The following is a 16,259-nucleotide window of genomic DNA, read 5'->3' as shown; positions in this document are numbered from 1 at the left end:
ATCCAGCAGGGAGGGGACCTGCAGGACCCTGGGGTGACACAGCCCTGTCCACGGGCAGGGGGCTGCAGGACCCTCCCTCAGCACCAGTTCCCCCTCTCCCCGGGCAGGATGGACCCTGCAGGGAGCTCAGCATCCAGAGCAGCTCTGGGACCCCCCCAGGACCCTCTGGGTCCCCATTCCTGTGGGATTTGTGACCTCTCCTGCATGGAAACTCCCAGAGCAACACAAACCCCCTCCCCAGCTGTGATATCCCCCAGCTGTGACCCCCCTGGGGCAAACCCAGAAGGTTCCAGGTTGGAAAAGCAGGGGACAGGGGCTCATCCCCCAGGCACAGACACCCCAAGGCAGGCTGGAGGCTGAGGCCACTTTATTGGTAACTCTGAAGAACTCGGTTCTGTCGGGGGGTTTGTACAGGTCAGCAACAGGAAACAACAACAATAACATCAACAGTCACCTCTTACAACCTTGTACCTCAGCACAACACCAAACTCGTGCCAGGCTGTGTCTGGTGTGAGCCCTGGGAAAAGGGAATGGGGAGAGAGGCAGAATCCCCCCCCCCAGAGTTTCAGGGTCTCAAACTCCCATGGAAGGAGCTTTGTGTCTTACTGGTTTGACTGGGAGGGGCAGGAGAGGTGCTGGGAGCAGGGCAAGGGATGGAGTTCTGGGGGCAGCACCCCCAGGGGGATTGTTCAAGTCTTAGAAATTCAAATATTTCTCTCAGTTTAAGTAACAAGTGCTTCAGGTACAACACTAGACTTGCTGGTTTATAACCCAGTTTTCAGTGCACACAAGCAGGAATAGATTTTTTTTGTTTTTTTTTTTAAAAAAAACTATATATATATATAATTTGCACACTCATACACACACACAAGCACACAGTGAATTTTGTGCTGTTGGAACTGGAGATGCTGGAAGGGACCTGCAGGCTCCAGGACCTGCCCATCTGTGGCACCACTCGCCCTAAAGCTCCTAAAGATTCCGATTATTTTTGCAAGCTTCCCCCCCAAAATCTCTGTAGTTCTCTGGAAAACACCACTTGCAGGTGGCCAGAGGTTTTGCAGGGGACTCCTCTCTCCTCTCAGTCCGTGTTGGGAGCTCAGGGGTCTCCTGAAAAGTTGTGTGTGGCCTCCAGCTCCTCTCTGGTGTGGAAGAAATGCTCAGCAGAGCAGAGGACCCCAACAGGCTCAGACCCAGACAGCTGTGTTGATGTCAAACCCAGGCTGGGTGTAGTCTATGGTATCGTGGACTTTCTTGGTGCCAGTTCTGGGTTTCTCACTGTTGCTTTCTGCCTTGGGGCACCTCTCTGCTTTGCTGTGATGGCTCTGGATGTTCCCGTGAAGCGGGAAGTAAAATGTCCCCTTGGGTTTGTTCATCTTTTTTGGTCTCTTGGAGATCGTGGGCTCTTTGTCTTCGGGTGGGAGCCAGCAGGGCTTCTCCTTCAGGAGTCTGTCCCGGTCTGGCCGAACGCTCCTCAGGAACTTCTTGAAGATGTTGGCTGTGAGGGAAAACTTCCTGCAGAGCTCCTGGGATCTGCTGACGGACAGGGATGCCTCAGTCTTCTCCCCCTTCTTATCCAGCTCCGGCAGATCCAACCAGTTCCCAACCAAGTCTGCAAAGATGTTATCCCCCAGCACCAGGGGCTGCCGATTCCTGCTCTGGGACATCAGAGATGATGTCCAGTCGTGGCCATCCTCACACCCTGGGCACTCCTGGCATCCTGCCCACCCCCTGGCCATGTCCTGGCTCCTGGGCTCAAATGTCCTTGGCTGAAGGGGCTCCACCCTGCTCAGCACAGAGGGAGCTGCTTTGGGGTGAGAAACGTGCTCCCCGCAGAGGTTCCCGGAGGAGGCATCTCCCAGGTTTCTGCCCTCTGGAAGTGCAGTGGGACAGGACACAGCCACCCCCCGAGGCACAGCACACACCAGGGCTTTGGGGCTGCTCTCCTCCATCACCACCTTGCCCCGTGGCTGCTGGTCCTGCTGGGCTCTGGGCACATCCCCGTGGCTCTGGCAGCACGGATGCTGCTCTGTGCCAGGCACGGCGCTCCGGCTCCCGGAGATGTCCAACTGCTCCAAAGCTGTCTGGACCTGGAGGAGTTTCAGCTCCTGCAGAGCACCCATCATGCAGTTCATCTGCTGGTGCAGCCCGTCTCCCACCTCCTTCATGGAGAGCTGCAGAGGGAAGGAAGCAGAGATGGAGTCAGTGGCAGCAGGAGAGAGCAAAGAGCCAAGGGCAGGAGCTGGGCTGAGCATCCCCTCCTCCTCCTGCCTTCTAGATGCATCCTGCCCCTACCACATCCATGTCATGATGTCATGGAACAGCAGCTGGACATTTCCTGGAGTTTCCCTCGTGGTATTAGAGGGGCTGACAGAAGGACTGGATTTTTTTTGACCTGAGAAGAAAAATTCCATTAATTGCTGGGCAGAAACCCAAGGTGCAAGGCTATGGATGGTTTTGGCTGCCCCCAGTTTTAGGATCTTCTTCTGCTTTTGTGCCCTGTCTCCAACTGAAATCAGGAGCTGGAATAATAACACAAGTGCCTTCCATAGAGAGCCTTGCTGCTTTACCTAAAGAGCTGAAGTAAATGAAACTCCAGTGAGCATCCCATGGTTAGTACATGATGTGTTCAGATCTTAAAACCTCCATGACAGGCACCTCTTACTAGAAGACAATCAAAGATGTTTCAACGAACTTGAAATTTTGTACAAAACAGCAAACAAACTCTAAAATGACTCACATCAAGCTGGCAATCTCTTTGATACCCAAACTAAAAGCTTTCGTAGCAGTTCTGCTTCATCCCCCAACCTTGCTATAAGGATTCAGCTTTCCATACTGGGCTTGAAAACAGACAAGTTATTTTCCAGAGCCTCTAAATTCCCTCCTCTTCCCTTTCACTCTGTTGCTTTCTCTCTGGATCTGGATCATATTCCCAAACCAATGGGCTATCCAGGACTTTCCAACAGCTGCCACTTTTTTTTTTTTCCTGCAGGGAGGAGGGGATGGCAGGGCTGGAGGTGAGGACATGGAGGGGAGGTGGTTTGCAGAGATTATCACTGTCTAGGAAAAGCTTCAGCCTGTGCTGCCATGAACAGTTTAAAAGGCTTCTCAGTTTTTCCACAGCTATAGACCTCAAGCTTAGGGCAAAAAAAGGACAGATGCATCTTACATTCAGCTTTACATTATCCACAGTTACTTATTTACATCCTCATTCTAACCTGGTGCCATTTCTTGCTCTGTTTCCATTTCTGTGGAAAGTGCAGTCATCAGAAAACTGGTTTCTCTGTAAAAATCTGCCAGTGGGAAGCTCCTCAACGGTTTCTGGTCACGACTGGCTTTGGAATCCCAGATCCAGCAGATTACAGTGATTTTTCAGAGCTTCTAAGAAACTCATTTAACACCCGGAATGAGCAGCGGAGATACCCAGATACAGAAAATCTGTGTGGAGCTTCCTGATTATGTTACCAAGTGTCTCCAGCTATCTCATTTTTTACCATCAGCAACTAAATCTCCTCTCCTGCAGACAATCAAATTATGCCCCACTTACAGCCTGCCCCAGCTCTTGGGTTTCCCTTACAAGAGCCATATGCTCCCCGAGCCTCAGACAGAGCTATCACCTTACCTCTCCAGATTTGCTGTAATGCTTCTCCTCCAAACCTTTCTCGCCTTATTACTGGAAGCCTGCTTTATCTGGGGCTTTGCAAAAAGCTGGATTTGGAGCCAGCCTGGCCCCTCATTGGCCACTTCCCACCAAATCCCCAGCTGGCACAGCGTGTGGGAATGAGGAGGGTCCTGCCCTGAGGATGGAGCTGCTCAGCCCCTGGGCGTGGGCTGCCTGGCTCAGCTCTGCACCTCGGGGATGCAATTGAAGTCCCTGTGCTGGGTGGGATGGTCACAGGGTGTTTGCCTCAGCCAGCAAGGCTCTGGGGAGCATTCAGATTTATTGCACTGCTCAGGGGTGGATCCAGTCTCCCTCCGATGAGGGAAGACCCAAAAACTCAGGCTCCAGCTCTTTTCCCCCTGAACAGAAAATCTGGTTCTACCAAACCTGGTGCCAGCACCAGCCTGGGGAGCCAAGCACTGCAGGAGTGGAGATATTTTCACCCCTGGAAATTCTGCTCTGGGGTCGGATGCTGCTTCCCCGATGCCCAGCACTGCCTGTGCCAGGGGCTGAGCTGCACCCCTGGAAAATGGGGGGGAAATTGGGAGCTTTAGGGATGTGAGTCCTCTGCCAAGCTTCAGCACTGCTCTAGGGTGGGACAAATCCTGCCCTCCTGGTTCTGGACTCTGTGTCCTCCTGGCAGTGTGAATCCCCCCATCAGCAAGAGGCTTCTACAGAGCCTGAGGCTTTGAACCGTGCTTGCAAACACTGCAAAACTTTTGGGTTGTGCAAGCCAAAAACCCAGCAAACAACCCCCTCTGCTTTGCCTTTTGCTCTTCATGGCATCAGTTCAGGCTTTTACAGAACTGAAGAGGGAGTGAAACCCAGCCCAAAGTGAAGTCACACTGGTGACCCAACAGCCTGCAGGGGCTTGGACTTCATCCACCAGTAATTGCCCTGTGGTAATTAGGAGCACTCACCCTGGAGAGAAAACTCTGGAGGGAAAAAAAAAGAAGTTGTTTCTTGCCCAGTGTCTCACAGCTACTTCTTTGCCAAGAAGATCTCAGTGCTCCCAAGTTCAGACTGGCTTCTCGGAGACTCTCCAGAAAAGGAATCATCTCCAGAGGAGAGCACCCACCCCCCCAGGAAGGGCTCAGGACTGGGGTCCCCGGGCTGTGAGAGGGGAAAAATATTCCTGCAAATCATCCAGCAGCTGGGGCTGGAAGCCAAGCAGATGCTCTGACTGCAAGGTGGGAACTCAGGGCTGAAGGGACAACCCTGGGGCCCTGCTGGTCACAGGCTTCGTGTAGAAGGAACTGGAATTTGTGATGAACTGAAGTGCAGTGTCAAACAGAGCGTGAATGTGACACAAAACCCCAGAGAGCCTTAATCTGACAAGGAGAGAGAGAGAGAGGGAGACCCTGCTGGTCCTTGCTGGGGTTATGCAAGTGACATTATGTAAGTGGTGACCAGGGGGCATCAGGAGATGCTCCGTGCGTGTTGGGGAGCTCTGAGTCCCAAGCCTGGTGTTGAATCAGCCCTGCAGAGAGGAGCAGAGGGAAAGAGCAGGTTCTGCAAACCTTGGGGTCCAGCACAGACCCTGCCCAGCAGCATCCTCCCTTCTGGTACCTGCTGGACTCTGCACAAATGCCTCAGCACCCAAGGGACTCTGGGTGTCTGATTTGAGACAATCTGTGCTTCCATACAAGTGGCTGACGGGCACCTTGGCTTCCAAGGAAACCCAAATTAGAACTACAACAACTTGCAGATGTTCAAATTCATCTCTACAAAACAGTCAAGAATCAGATGCCTCCAATTCCACTTCATTTTTATTCCTGAAAACTTTTGCAGAGTTTTGGTCTCATTCTGCAGAAGCCACCAGGGATGTTTTTATAGCAGAGAAGCAGGCACAGGGCTGAGCAGAGCCCTGAGGTCTGTGTTCCACTGCAGTGCTTGGGGTTCACTCTGGTGGGAAATGCTCCCAGGGAGGCATCACCTCCAAACCAACCTCCCCCAGAGAAGCAGCTTCTCCAGGCAAAGCTGAATTTAACAGCAGTCACCCTGCACACTGAAAACCGAAGTGCAAGGCTCAAAAGCTCTTCAAGCACTTTCCAATTATCCTCAAGGAATATTCAGCATGAAGGGAGGGAAAAACCCCAAACAGTGCACTCCTTGCAAGCCTGGCAGAGTGGAAATACAGAGGTTTTTCACACTGACAGTCTCATTCTGAGCAGCAAAGGATCACTCAGTGTGTAAGCCATGCCTTTGGAATGATTTCCTCAAAAACCCTTCTCTCCAGAGCTACAGCCACAGCTGCTTTGCAGAGCTTGCCCTGAGGGACATCCCCACCAGTTCCTGGCACTTTATCGAATCCAAACCCGAATCCCTGAGACTACAGATAAGGGAGATTTCACTTGTCACTTCCCAGGTAAATAAATAACATCTTTATGCCACTTTGGGAATGAACATTTTCCTCTTAGCACCGACAGGGACTGAGTTCTCAGAATTCCATCCCCAGCTGCCTGCACAGCTGGCCTGCCTGGGACTGCAGCAGCCTTGGCACGTTATGGGAGAAAAGGAAAACCCAGCTACCACTGCACAGCTCCCAGCTGAGCACAGGGAGGAGAACAGAAGAGCTCTGAGCGTGTTTTGTGGAAAGGAGGAGGAAGACAGATGTCCAGCTCTTAGGTAGAAGAAAGGCAGGGAGGAAGTTATTGCTGAGAGGACAGGAAAGAGCAGCGGGCAAATGGCAGCTCTGAACAGTGCTGACAGGCAACAGAACCAGCAACAAACAATTGGTATTTAAAGAGGATGACATAATAGGGACCAAAATTATTTTAGAACTGCTGAGCTGATGATATTGTTTCTGTGCTTTCCTTTGGGTCACTCACCAGATTCATCTTAAACCAGGCTGCAACTCTCCAGCACTCACAGATTGCTGCTTTCCAGCTTTGCACCTTTCCTTCCCTTGATGGACGCCCAGGGCCTGAAACCTTTTGGTCCTTCCATTTTTTTTTTTTTTTTTTGGCAAGAATTTCAAGTCTCTTTTCCCACCTCTTTCCACTCTTTCCAGAGTATTTTAGGCATAAATGAGGATGTTAACAATGAGCTCACAACTTATCCGGAAGAGGAAGGATGCTGAAACTTTACTACGATTTTTTTCCTCACTACTTTAAATAGACCTTAAGCAATTGTTCACCACGAAAGACATGGTTTGCATCCCTCAATTGACTCTTCCTTACTCAATTGTCTTCCCTTCTATTGTCATGACACTGTGCTGTGCTTCCCACTTGCTACAATTAAAGGCAGATTAGAAAATAAGTCCCTACAACCAGGAGATAAATGGACTGAAAGGAACTGCAGCCTTCAGACTTCTCCCCACAGCCCAGGGATGAGACAGACCATAAGCCTCAACACCCAGACTGACCAGTGAGGTGATGGTAGAAGTGTCAGTCTGCTTCCCTGGGAGAGCTGATCTTTAACTTTACTGCAGCTGGGAGCCAAAAAAAAACCAAACCAAAAAATCCACTACCATCTTCAGGAGTCCTCTCTGGAAAGAAGCAAGCAGACAAATTCTGTGACTGGTTTTTTCTCTCCTCCAGTAACATGGGACAGAACATTTGCTGTCAAATCACTCCTCTGCACTTTCCCTGAAGGCAACACTCCAGAACAAGCCTCTGCAATAACCACCCAACCTTCTCATGCCATCTCCAGCAGGGATGGGAAGAGCCACCCTTGCAGGGACCATTTTGTCAGCAGAGACAGAAATGCAGCTGCATGTTCCCACCTGTTGGAGCTGTGAGGGGTGATGTGAGCCCTTCAGGTCTGAGTTTTGCCTCTCTCTGCTGCAAATCACAAGAGCTGCCCCTGCAGAAATAGCAGCAAAACACAGCAGACTCCTCTCTGAGCATGACACAGTTACTGGAAATAGGACCCACTGTGAGACAAAGAGTAAAAATAATTGGCTGTATTTTTCACTCAGACCAAATGTTCTATTCCTACAAGATATTCATAGCAAGAAACATTGTCTACCAGGACATACATTAATGTAGGAAGGGAGACAGGCTCTGTCAGACTTGATAATGAGATACATTTATGATGAACATTCAACAGTTCCACTCAGAGTGGTGGGGTTTGTTTTAAAGTACATTTAGTACTTTTCTTTCTAGAAAAAAGCAATGGAAAACCCAGAAACACCTAGCTGCCAGCTAGATAATAAGAGATTTGTTCTTCCTGTAGAAGAGCCTTGAAAGCCCAGTGCCATGGTCCCTGTGTTGATGTTCCCGTGCAAACAATCCCCGTGTCAGAAAGTTTATGGAGCCAATGCCATCTGCAGCATGAGGCATGGAAACAAAATTCCTCTCTGCTAATCCCCGAGCAAGACAATTCTTGTTAAATCTCATCTTTCAGCTGGGATAACATTCTGCAGCTCGGCAAGCAGACATCATATTTCTGTGCCTCAGAATGATGTTTGCAGACTCTGAATCCAGACGATGAAGTCGGGAGGACTTTAGGATGGGGATTAACAGGAGCTTCAGAGGCTCTGGGGCACATTTCACAACTGCCACTTGAAGGACAGGTGTGGAGCAGCACAACCCATCCCCACCCCAGCCCTACAACCCAGCCTATTCCTCAAACCCTGCTGTGTCCAGAGACCCCGGGGGCTTTCCGGAGGAGGCGAGCGAGGGAATTCTGTATTTTCTCCAGACAGAAACCAAGGCACAGCTTGTCCAGAACAGCTCCCCAGGCTGGTGTCAGCTCTGAGGGGAGGGCTCCAGCCACTGCACTGAGCCCCATCCTGCCCAGGGATGAATGGCTGTGTCAGCTGAGGCTCCCCTGCCCGGGAACCATTTGCATGTGGAAGCTTCTGAATGAATTCCAATCAAAGGGACACCACACATGCCAGAAACTATCAGCTTACAATGGAAAGCATGCGATTGGAATAGATCTCTCCATTGACTGGAAAGGGGTCAGATTCATCCTTGGGAGAGAGGCAGAGCTGGCAGAGAGGGAATGTGAACACTGGTGTGAGCACACCCGGACCCACACTGCTCTCTGGCTGCCCTGGCACAGCACGGGGTGAGCTCAGTGCATGGGCTGCCTGTGAAATGGCTGGGCACACTCCCAGCACAAAACAAGTACAGAGTTATTTATTTATATATGTATAGATATTTTGTTTTTCTTTTTAATGCACAAAGCAGGAGGAAGAAAAATTAGAGCTGGAATCCTCAAATCTCACACTGGTGAGGGATTGAGTTGCAGTTGAAGATGAAGATAACCTTTCCTTGGGAACTGGGAGCTGTTCCAACATCTGCTCTTTTCTGAGAAAATCCCCTCCTCAAAACTAGCCAAAAAGCTGTAGCAGTTTACACTGAGACAAACTAAACTTTTGATAATTGAACAGCTTCTAAGGTCCCCGTGTGGCACCAGCCAGCCCCAGCAAACCTGCTTCCTGCAGCTGGGAGTTTGTGCAGAACACCCCTGCACGACTCTGCCTCTGCCCCCTCCCTCCCTCCCTCCCTCCCTCCATCCATCCATCCATCCATCCATCCATCCATCCATCCATCCCTCCACCCATCCCACTCCCCAGAGCTGCTCTGTACACACACCCCAAGCAGCCACAGCCCTGGGACTGGATCCTGCTCAGCTGCAGGAGGGGCTGTTCCCTGACTCCAGCTGCCCAAGTCCTCCCCACATTCCTCCTGCACAATTCTTGGTTCTGGTGCATTTAATGTTTGGAACCACGACCTGCCCAGCAATGAAGAAAGTGGCAAAGCAGCAGGGTCAAGAGGTTGAGTTCCCACTCACCACTCAGTGCAGATGGTTCCAGCTGTCTATCACCCAGCTTGGGGGTCTTTAAAGAAACATCAATCTCTTTTAATTCCAGGTTGTCTTGATAGTATTGGCGTTTAAAAGCTGTTATTGCTCAGGATATCATTTATGGTTGCTTTAATTGCTACCTCTTGCCTTCTCCAAGTGCAATCTGCATTTAGAAGTTGCTGATGAAAGGAATTGTTCCCAACAGGGTGCTGGAGCAGAGGGTCTCTCCAGCTGTCACCCACGGGCCTGTACTCACAGCAGCTCCAGGACTGTGCTCTGAGCCCCCGAGGATTTGCTTTCCAAGTAAGTTTTTAAGTTTAAGTAACAAAAATTTGGGGGTGGGAGGGAGAACGAATGTGACCAGTGAAAATGAAACCTATGAGGATCCAGGGAGCTTTCAGTTGAGTTTCCAGCAGTCCCACTGAAGGTGCCAACTGCCCCTTCCTGTTATTTTAAGCTAAGCACGTACATAAAGCTTTGCCAGGCTAAGTTCTTGTCTTATTAGTATAGTAAAAGTTGTTGCAGTTTTATGATTTAAAAGGGTATGAACAAAGCCATAGCTTCATCATTTTAAGTATTTTTTTGGTTTTCCTTTTGAATACACTGAAATTCTCCAGAAGTTATGTTGTGTGCTACAGGATGGGCATGTTGTAGACTCACAAGTAGAGGTGCAACGTTTCAGCTTCTGTGCAAACTACTGCTCAGATAGTGAAATGGATTTGTTTAGAAGACAAAACACAGATTCAGGAACCTTATCCTAGGCACACTCCTTTCAAAGTTACTCTTTACCCATCCCACCTTCCAACGTGTTCAGACTTTATAGATCTCTCAGGTTATACCGTACGTGTCCTGGTTCACACTTTGCCTTTCGTTCCTCACACCCAGAACACCAGGGACTCTCCTTTCCCTTTGTTTTGGTTTGTTCCCTGTTTGCTGGGGAAACACTGGTAGGGCGAGCAGGTTAAATCTCTGCTGACACTTTAGCCCCAGCCAAGAGCCACTGCCCAAGCCCGGGTCCCCCAGGACCCGTCCAGCAGCGAGTCCCTGCCCCTGCCCTGGGCACACGGGGTCTGTCCCTGTCCCTGTCCTGTCCCTGTCCCTGCTGACACAAACCGTGTTGCTTACACGCGGAACATTTCCTGTAATGCAGGCGGGACAGCGCTGCTCCCTGTGAGCCCCTGCTCTAAAGCTCCAGCCCGCACAAATTCCAGCTTGAAACCAACCTCCTGTCGAGTCCCAGACCGGGAAGCTTTCGTGCATTCAGAAACTTCATCCCCCCGTTTCTGCTCTGCCTTGCCTTCCCCTTTTGTTCTCCTTATCTATTTATCGGAACACCGCGCGGTTCCCCTGCCAGCCCTCCCGAGCGCTGCACCCAATTTGGGAAGCTCTCGGCTCTTCCTGCCCATCCACCCCCAGCAAGCCCCAGAACCAACAGCACCTTGGGGCTCTCGGACAAGCCCAAGCAAGTTCAGAGAGTGAGGTTATAATCTGAGCGGGAGGAGGGAGAAAACAGTGCTGATTTATGACAAAGGGTTCCCTATTCAAGAAATGTTTTCAGGGGGCACGGGAGGAGGCAAAGCGCACGCTCCCTTTGCATCGTTTTTATTCCCGTAAACTTCTGCTTATCGGAGATTTCTGTAAACGTTGCTTTGATTTCTGCTCTTTTCTGGCATCTCCTCCCCAGAGGCTCTGCCCGCCCCCGGAGCCCCCCGTGCCCCCGTCTCTCTCCCGCAGACGAGGGGGCGGGGGGGCACGGGCCTGCCCGCTCTGGGGGGGCTGAACCCGGGGAACCCCCCGGGCCGGGGCTGGAGGCAGCGGGACCGACCCCGACCCTGCCCCTCCCGCCATCCCGCAGCCGCTCCCGCTCCCTCGCCCCGCCGTTCCCCCCCTTCCCCTGCGGGGCCGCCCCCCGCACACCGAGTCCCGGCTGGGGGGATGCTCGGGCCCCCCGCCCGCCGCCCCCTTACCAGTTCCTGTCGCAGCCGCCGCAGGTGCTGGTCCATGGCCCGGCTCGGCTCGGCCCCTCCATGCGCGCTCCGCCCGCGGCGCGGGGAGGGCGGGGGGGTCCCGGGGGGCGGCACCGGGGGGCGGTGGCTGCGAGCAGCGGGGCAGAGCCCGGCCCGGGCGGCGGGGCTGGAGCGGAGGCTGCGAGAGGGGGGGCTGAGCCCCCTCGGGGGTCCGGGAGTAAAGGCGACAGGATCCGCACCCCGTGCAAACACCGCTTATCCGATATGGCCTTGATCGCGACAGAATGCACAGAGCTTCTGGGCTTCCCGGGGGGCTCTGACCGGGGGCTGGGGCGCTGAGCATCCCTCTGGGGCAAACTGCGCCCCGACACCTCGGGGGAGGTGACAGACAGGGCTCCGGGATGTGACAGGGCTCCGGGGGGGTGACAAACAGGGTTCTGGGATGGTGACAGGGCTCCGGGGGGGTGACAGACAGGGTTCTGGGATGGTGACAGTGTTCTGGGATGGTGACAGGGCTCCGGGGGGGTGACAGGGCTCCGGGAGGTGGCCGTGCCACCAGCTGAACTTCCCACACGGTCCCTTTGCCGGGGGCAGATCCGTGTTCAGAGCGCTGCAAGGAGCAGGTGTGGAAACCCCCTAGCAGGGATTTCTTTTCCAAACAGCAGGGGTTTTTTGGGTTTTTTTCCCTTCGGTGTGTTCCAAAGGCTGAGGGGGAGCACCACGCACGGCAGCAACTGGAAAGCTCCAGGGGTGCTGCGGGGTGCACTCTGCTAAGGGCAAGAATTTTTTCCACTTTAGTTCAAGAGCCTCTGGTATTGGTTGTCAGGGAATCAGAGAGATGGACAGATGAGCTGGGGGAAAATTCAAGCATTTTGATATCTTCAGACTTTATAGCTGCATTGAGTTTGAAAGGGTTTGATTTTTTTTTTTTTTTTTTTTTCAGCGTTTCATACATACATTTCTATATGTTTGTTTGTGTGTGTTATTCTCAGCTTATACACAAAATGTGTGGTTTAGATGATAAATGCTGAGTTCCCTGTAATGGGTGAGCAAGGTGTGTCTGAGTGTTCTGCCATGGTAAAAACCATGGAAAACCATTTCATGCTTTGGAGTGAAAAGCACAATTACTTGGTTTTTGTCCCATAAATCTGAGTATTGACAAATCTCGCTAAAATCCTTCCCTTTCCAGATCTTTATGTTTTGAAGAAAGTCAAGTTTTATAGCTGGTAGCAGGATTTTGTTTGCTTGTTTGTAGGAATCAGCCTTGGTGTTTTGGAAAGCTGACCTTTGTGTTAAAATGCAATTAAAATAACAAATTTACAGCCTGCCCTTTCAGATATGTCCAGGACACACTCTGGAGTTAACTTTTATTGATCCTTCCAGCATCTCTTTGAGTATTGGTCAAAATCTCCTGTCTCTCTTCTCATTTCAGGGTTTGCATTTCCAGTCTGTTAAGGAACCATGAAAAATCACATCTCCCTTCAAGGATCTGTAGAACGTGGGGCAGTAAACATATTAATGTATTAAAGAAATGACCTTATCAAAAAGTTAATCACTTCCAGCAGGGTCTGCTGTGCTGTAAGTGGGAGATCTGCCAGTCTGGAGCATTTCTCAAGCCCAAACCAACCAGCCCAGCTATCATTTTTTATTGAAATCTGTCTGGCTCGTTGGCCAGCTGGCTGCTCCCCACGGCCCAGGGTCGGGGGCTGTGTATCCCCAGCCCCCCCGGGCAGACCAAGGATCATATGGCAGGTTTGAAAAGCCAGTCAGGGGTAAAAAATCAGGGAGATGGCACCCTGTGGAGGCTGCAACCTGAGCTGTCTGCCCCCCAGCTCTGAACAGGGCAGGGAATGGCCCTGTGCCCCAGCCAAGGAGCTGGGCCCCAGGCTCAGGGTCAGCTCTAACTGGTGCTTTTCACAGAGCTTTGGATATCCCAGTATAAAAAGGCACAGAAAACACTCATGTTTATTTGAGGCATCAAATCTAAGGTGAGCAGTCCCAGGTTTTCCAGAGGCTTTGCTCCAGAAAGCTCCCGTAACACTTGGGATGCACTGAGCCCTGGGCTCTGCTGGCAGATGAACAAGGAAGAGATTTCAGCCTCTGCCTTCTGTTTAAAGATGTCTTTTTGATTCATTTTTCAGCCTCCAGGGCTGCTGGTGTCCCACGAGGCTGATAAAGGAGTTAGTGAGCATAGAATAAAGGAAAGACCAGAACACTGATGTGCTCCAAACTCTCGGGAACTTGTAAGAGAAAGGAAAAAGACAAAATATTTTCTCAGTAGGATCTCCCCACTAAGCAACGTTTTTCTCTCCCGTGCAGACAAGTGGCTCAAAGCAACCTGGGAGCTCCATGCCAGGCTCTGCCCTGGTGCAAACCATGAGCAGATGGTGCAGTGCAGTGGAAAATCAGGTCTCCCAGAAAATGCAGAGCAGAGAATAGAACACCCTCGAGCAGAAAGCTACTTGGCTTATTTCAGGATGAAATGAAAAACTGAGATACTTGGGCAAAAAATAGCACAGGCCTTCTGAGTGGTGTATTCCACTTCCATGAACTCCCTCCTTCCCTCCTGCCTCCCTCCATCCATCCCTTCACAGCTGAAGGCTCATCTCATTTCTTGTCTTTCAGTTCATTGATCTGGTTTCTCAGGGCTCTCACGTCTCTGCTCTTTGCTGAACTAACGAGCGTGGTTATCACTGAATTTTCCTGCATTTTGACTCTCCTGCACACACCAAAGTTCAGCCTTTCACAATTTTTCCTTGCTTAAGTTGCAGTGTGACCTGAATTGCATCCATCTTTGTTTAAACCCACTGAGGCATTCACATCTGCCTGAGCCAAGGGAGAACATAATGTCAAAACTTTAACTCTGGTTTTATATTTGTTCATGAGGAGGTAAATTACCCCTGAGAATTTGACCATTTCTTCCATTAACCCTAACACTGTGCAGGCAGCCTCTGCACTTGTGGCCCTGACGTGCTCCTGCCTCACTGTCCCCCATCCCAAAAATAAAACTTTTAACTCTGCTCCAGCCAAACTCCAGCTCCCAACGTTCCTCTGCTTGCACGAGGGTGCCAGGGGCACCAGGGTAGGGAAACTCCTCGTGCATTCCCTGAGGTGCCTTGTGCTAAAGACCTCTTGGATTACATCTCAGCTGGATGCATTTCAGTGACATAAATCCTGTTCATACGAGATGAAAAATAATTTAGCAAACCTTGGTGTAAAAGCATACTAAAATGGGCTGATATTTATTTATCTGGAGAAAATGACAGGAGTGAATTTGGGGTGTTCTCACTGGTGTAGCTGAAGGTCTGGTGTCTCCTGGGGTCTGAATTCATCCCCTCTGCAGCTGCATCAGCTGTGACCCCCTTTGGATTCCATCTGAAATTTGGGGAGTTCTTCTGGATCCTTCTGCAGGACGTGCCTGAAGAGGAAGCAAAGGGCACTCAAATGAGCCTCAGCTGGATCCAAGACCTCCTTGTCATTTTTATTTATAACAACCCCGGGCACCAGGCTTGCTGGGAAAAAATCCAAGACCTTGCAAATTATTAAAGTAACAAAGAAGATGCTGCTGCCCCAGAGCCTTGCTGCTCCTTGGGAACTTGCCATCCAGCTTTCTTATTTATTCAAAGGGAAAATTCATGCAGAGGGGGCTTGGGGTCAGTTTTTGGTGGCAAATATGAAGTGTCTGTCCCTGCAGTGCCCAAGGCAGGGGACAAGCAGGGTTCCCATGGCAGTGTGAACACAAACAGCACCCTCTGAAGGGTGACTCAGACCTGCTGCAGGGACTGGGGAGAGTTCAGCTCCATCCGAACACATCTGGGAGAGGAAAATGAGATTCCCAAGGGCTGCTTGAGCAGGAATGTTCCTTTGGAAGTTACTGCAAGGGGCAGCAGAGCAGAGCTGGGGGTTCCTGACACAGGAGCAGCAGCAATGGGGATTCAGGACTGGGGTAAAAGGAGGATTCCTGCTTACACCCTGAGCACACCGAGAGTTTAAAACAAAGTTCTGTGGGAATAAGGGCTCAGGGAGACACAAAACCTTTAATGAGATCAACTGATAGAGCTGCAGGAGCGTGACCTAATTCTGACACAGCCCCGTGGTAAGGGCCAGGACCAGAGGGACAAAGGATGTGGCAGTGGTGGTGGCAAAGGGACCCTCAGCACCCAGACACGGGGGGGGTTGGAATCTGCCCCTCCAGCCTCCTGTGGAAAATTAAATAATTTTAATTTATTATATTAAATAAATACCCACGGGGAGCATCCTCCCACGGGGAACATCCCCAGATCCCCCAGGTTGTGCTGGGGTGCTCAGGGGAGGGAAGGAGGGAAGGAAACTGGGAGGGGGAGTGGTTGCTGGTGGTGACTGGGGCTGTGCTGTCACCTCTGCTCTGTCCCCCCACGGGAACGGCCTCTCCTGGCTCTGCTCTGGTGTCTGTCCAGATCACATCAAGTTAAAGGGTTCTGAGAGGCTCTGTTTAACCAAACCTTTGTTATCTCCAGGTGCCTTTGTCTGTCTCCTTTCCCAGATTTATCCAGGGATAATTATCCCGTGCCGGAGACTCGGTTCCCCCTGAGGACCAACACCAATACCCACTCAAAATTAAAAAATAACGGGAACCAAGAGGATCCTTGCAGCTCTGCCTCGGGACACAGCTCCTGTCCCCCCCCCTGCTCTGTCCCGAGTGGGAGGGGGCAGCTCTGTTCCCCTCTGTCTTGAGGAGCCTCAGAGATTCACGGGAAAATGCTCAAATATTCACGGGAAAAAAAAGCACAAAACTGAGCTCCCCGCGCCCCGCCCACTCCTCACGCCCCGCCCCCTTTACGCCCCTCCCACCCATCGCCCCGCCCACGCCCGTCCCTCGCGCCCCGCCCACTCCA

At 51.4% G+C, this 16,259-nt stretch overlaps 1 protein-coding gene across 2 annotated transcripts; it reads right to left on the bottom strand.

The window, feature by feature from the left end:
* Positions 1-350: 350 nt before the first annotated feature.
* INKA2 (inka box actin regulator 2) lies at positions 351-11,474 on the bottom strand. 2 transcript variants are annotated; one of them, XM_071768391.1, is made up of 2 exons: positions 11,386-11,474; positions 351-2,171 (listed from the first exon to the last, which is right to left on the bottom strand). In XM_071768391.1, the coding sequence occupies exons 1-2, from the start codon at positions 11,419-11,421 to the stop codon at positions 1,185-1,187; spliced, it is 1,023 nt and encodes a 340-aa protein (XP_071624492.1). In that variant the 5' UTR covers positions 11,422-11,474; the 3' UTR covers positions 351-1,184. The 2 variants fall into 2 exon arrangements, with proteins under 2 accessions (XP_071624492.1, XP_071624493.1); XM_071768392.1 differs by lacking the exon at positions 11,386-11,474 and adding an exon at positions 3,620-3,797.
* Between the last annotated feature and the right edge of the window lie 4,785 nt (positions 11,475-16,259).

This window comes from Heliangelus exortis, chromosome 25, assembly GCF_036169615.1.
Source record: "Heliangelus exortis chromosome 25, bHelExo1.hap1, whole genome shotgun sequence".
Lineage (NCBI taxonomy): Eukaryota > Metazoa > Chordata > Aves > Apodiformes > Trochilidae > Heliangelus > Heliangelus exortis.
This window is presented reverse-complemented; position numbering and strand designations above follow the sequence as displayed.

What these genes read in the sequence shown, in the direction of transcription:
- INKA2 (XM_071768391.1), bottom strand. Translation starts at nt 11,421, where the DNA reads ATGGACCAGCACCTGCGGCGGCTGCGACAGGAACTG. An exon ending in GGCGGCTGCGACAGGAACTG is followed by an intron (nt 2,172 to 11,385) that starts GTAAGGGGGCGG and finishes TTCCCTCTGCAG; the next exon opens with CTCTCCATGAAGGAGGTGGG.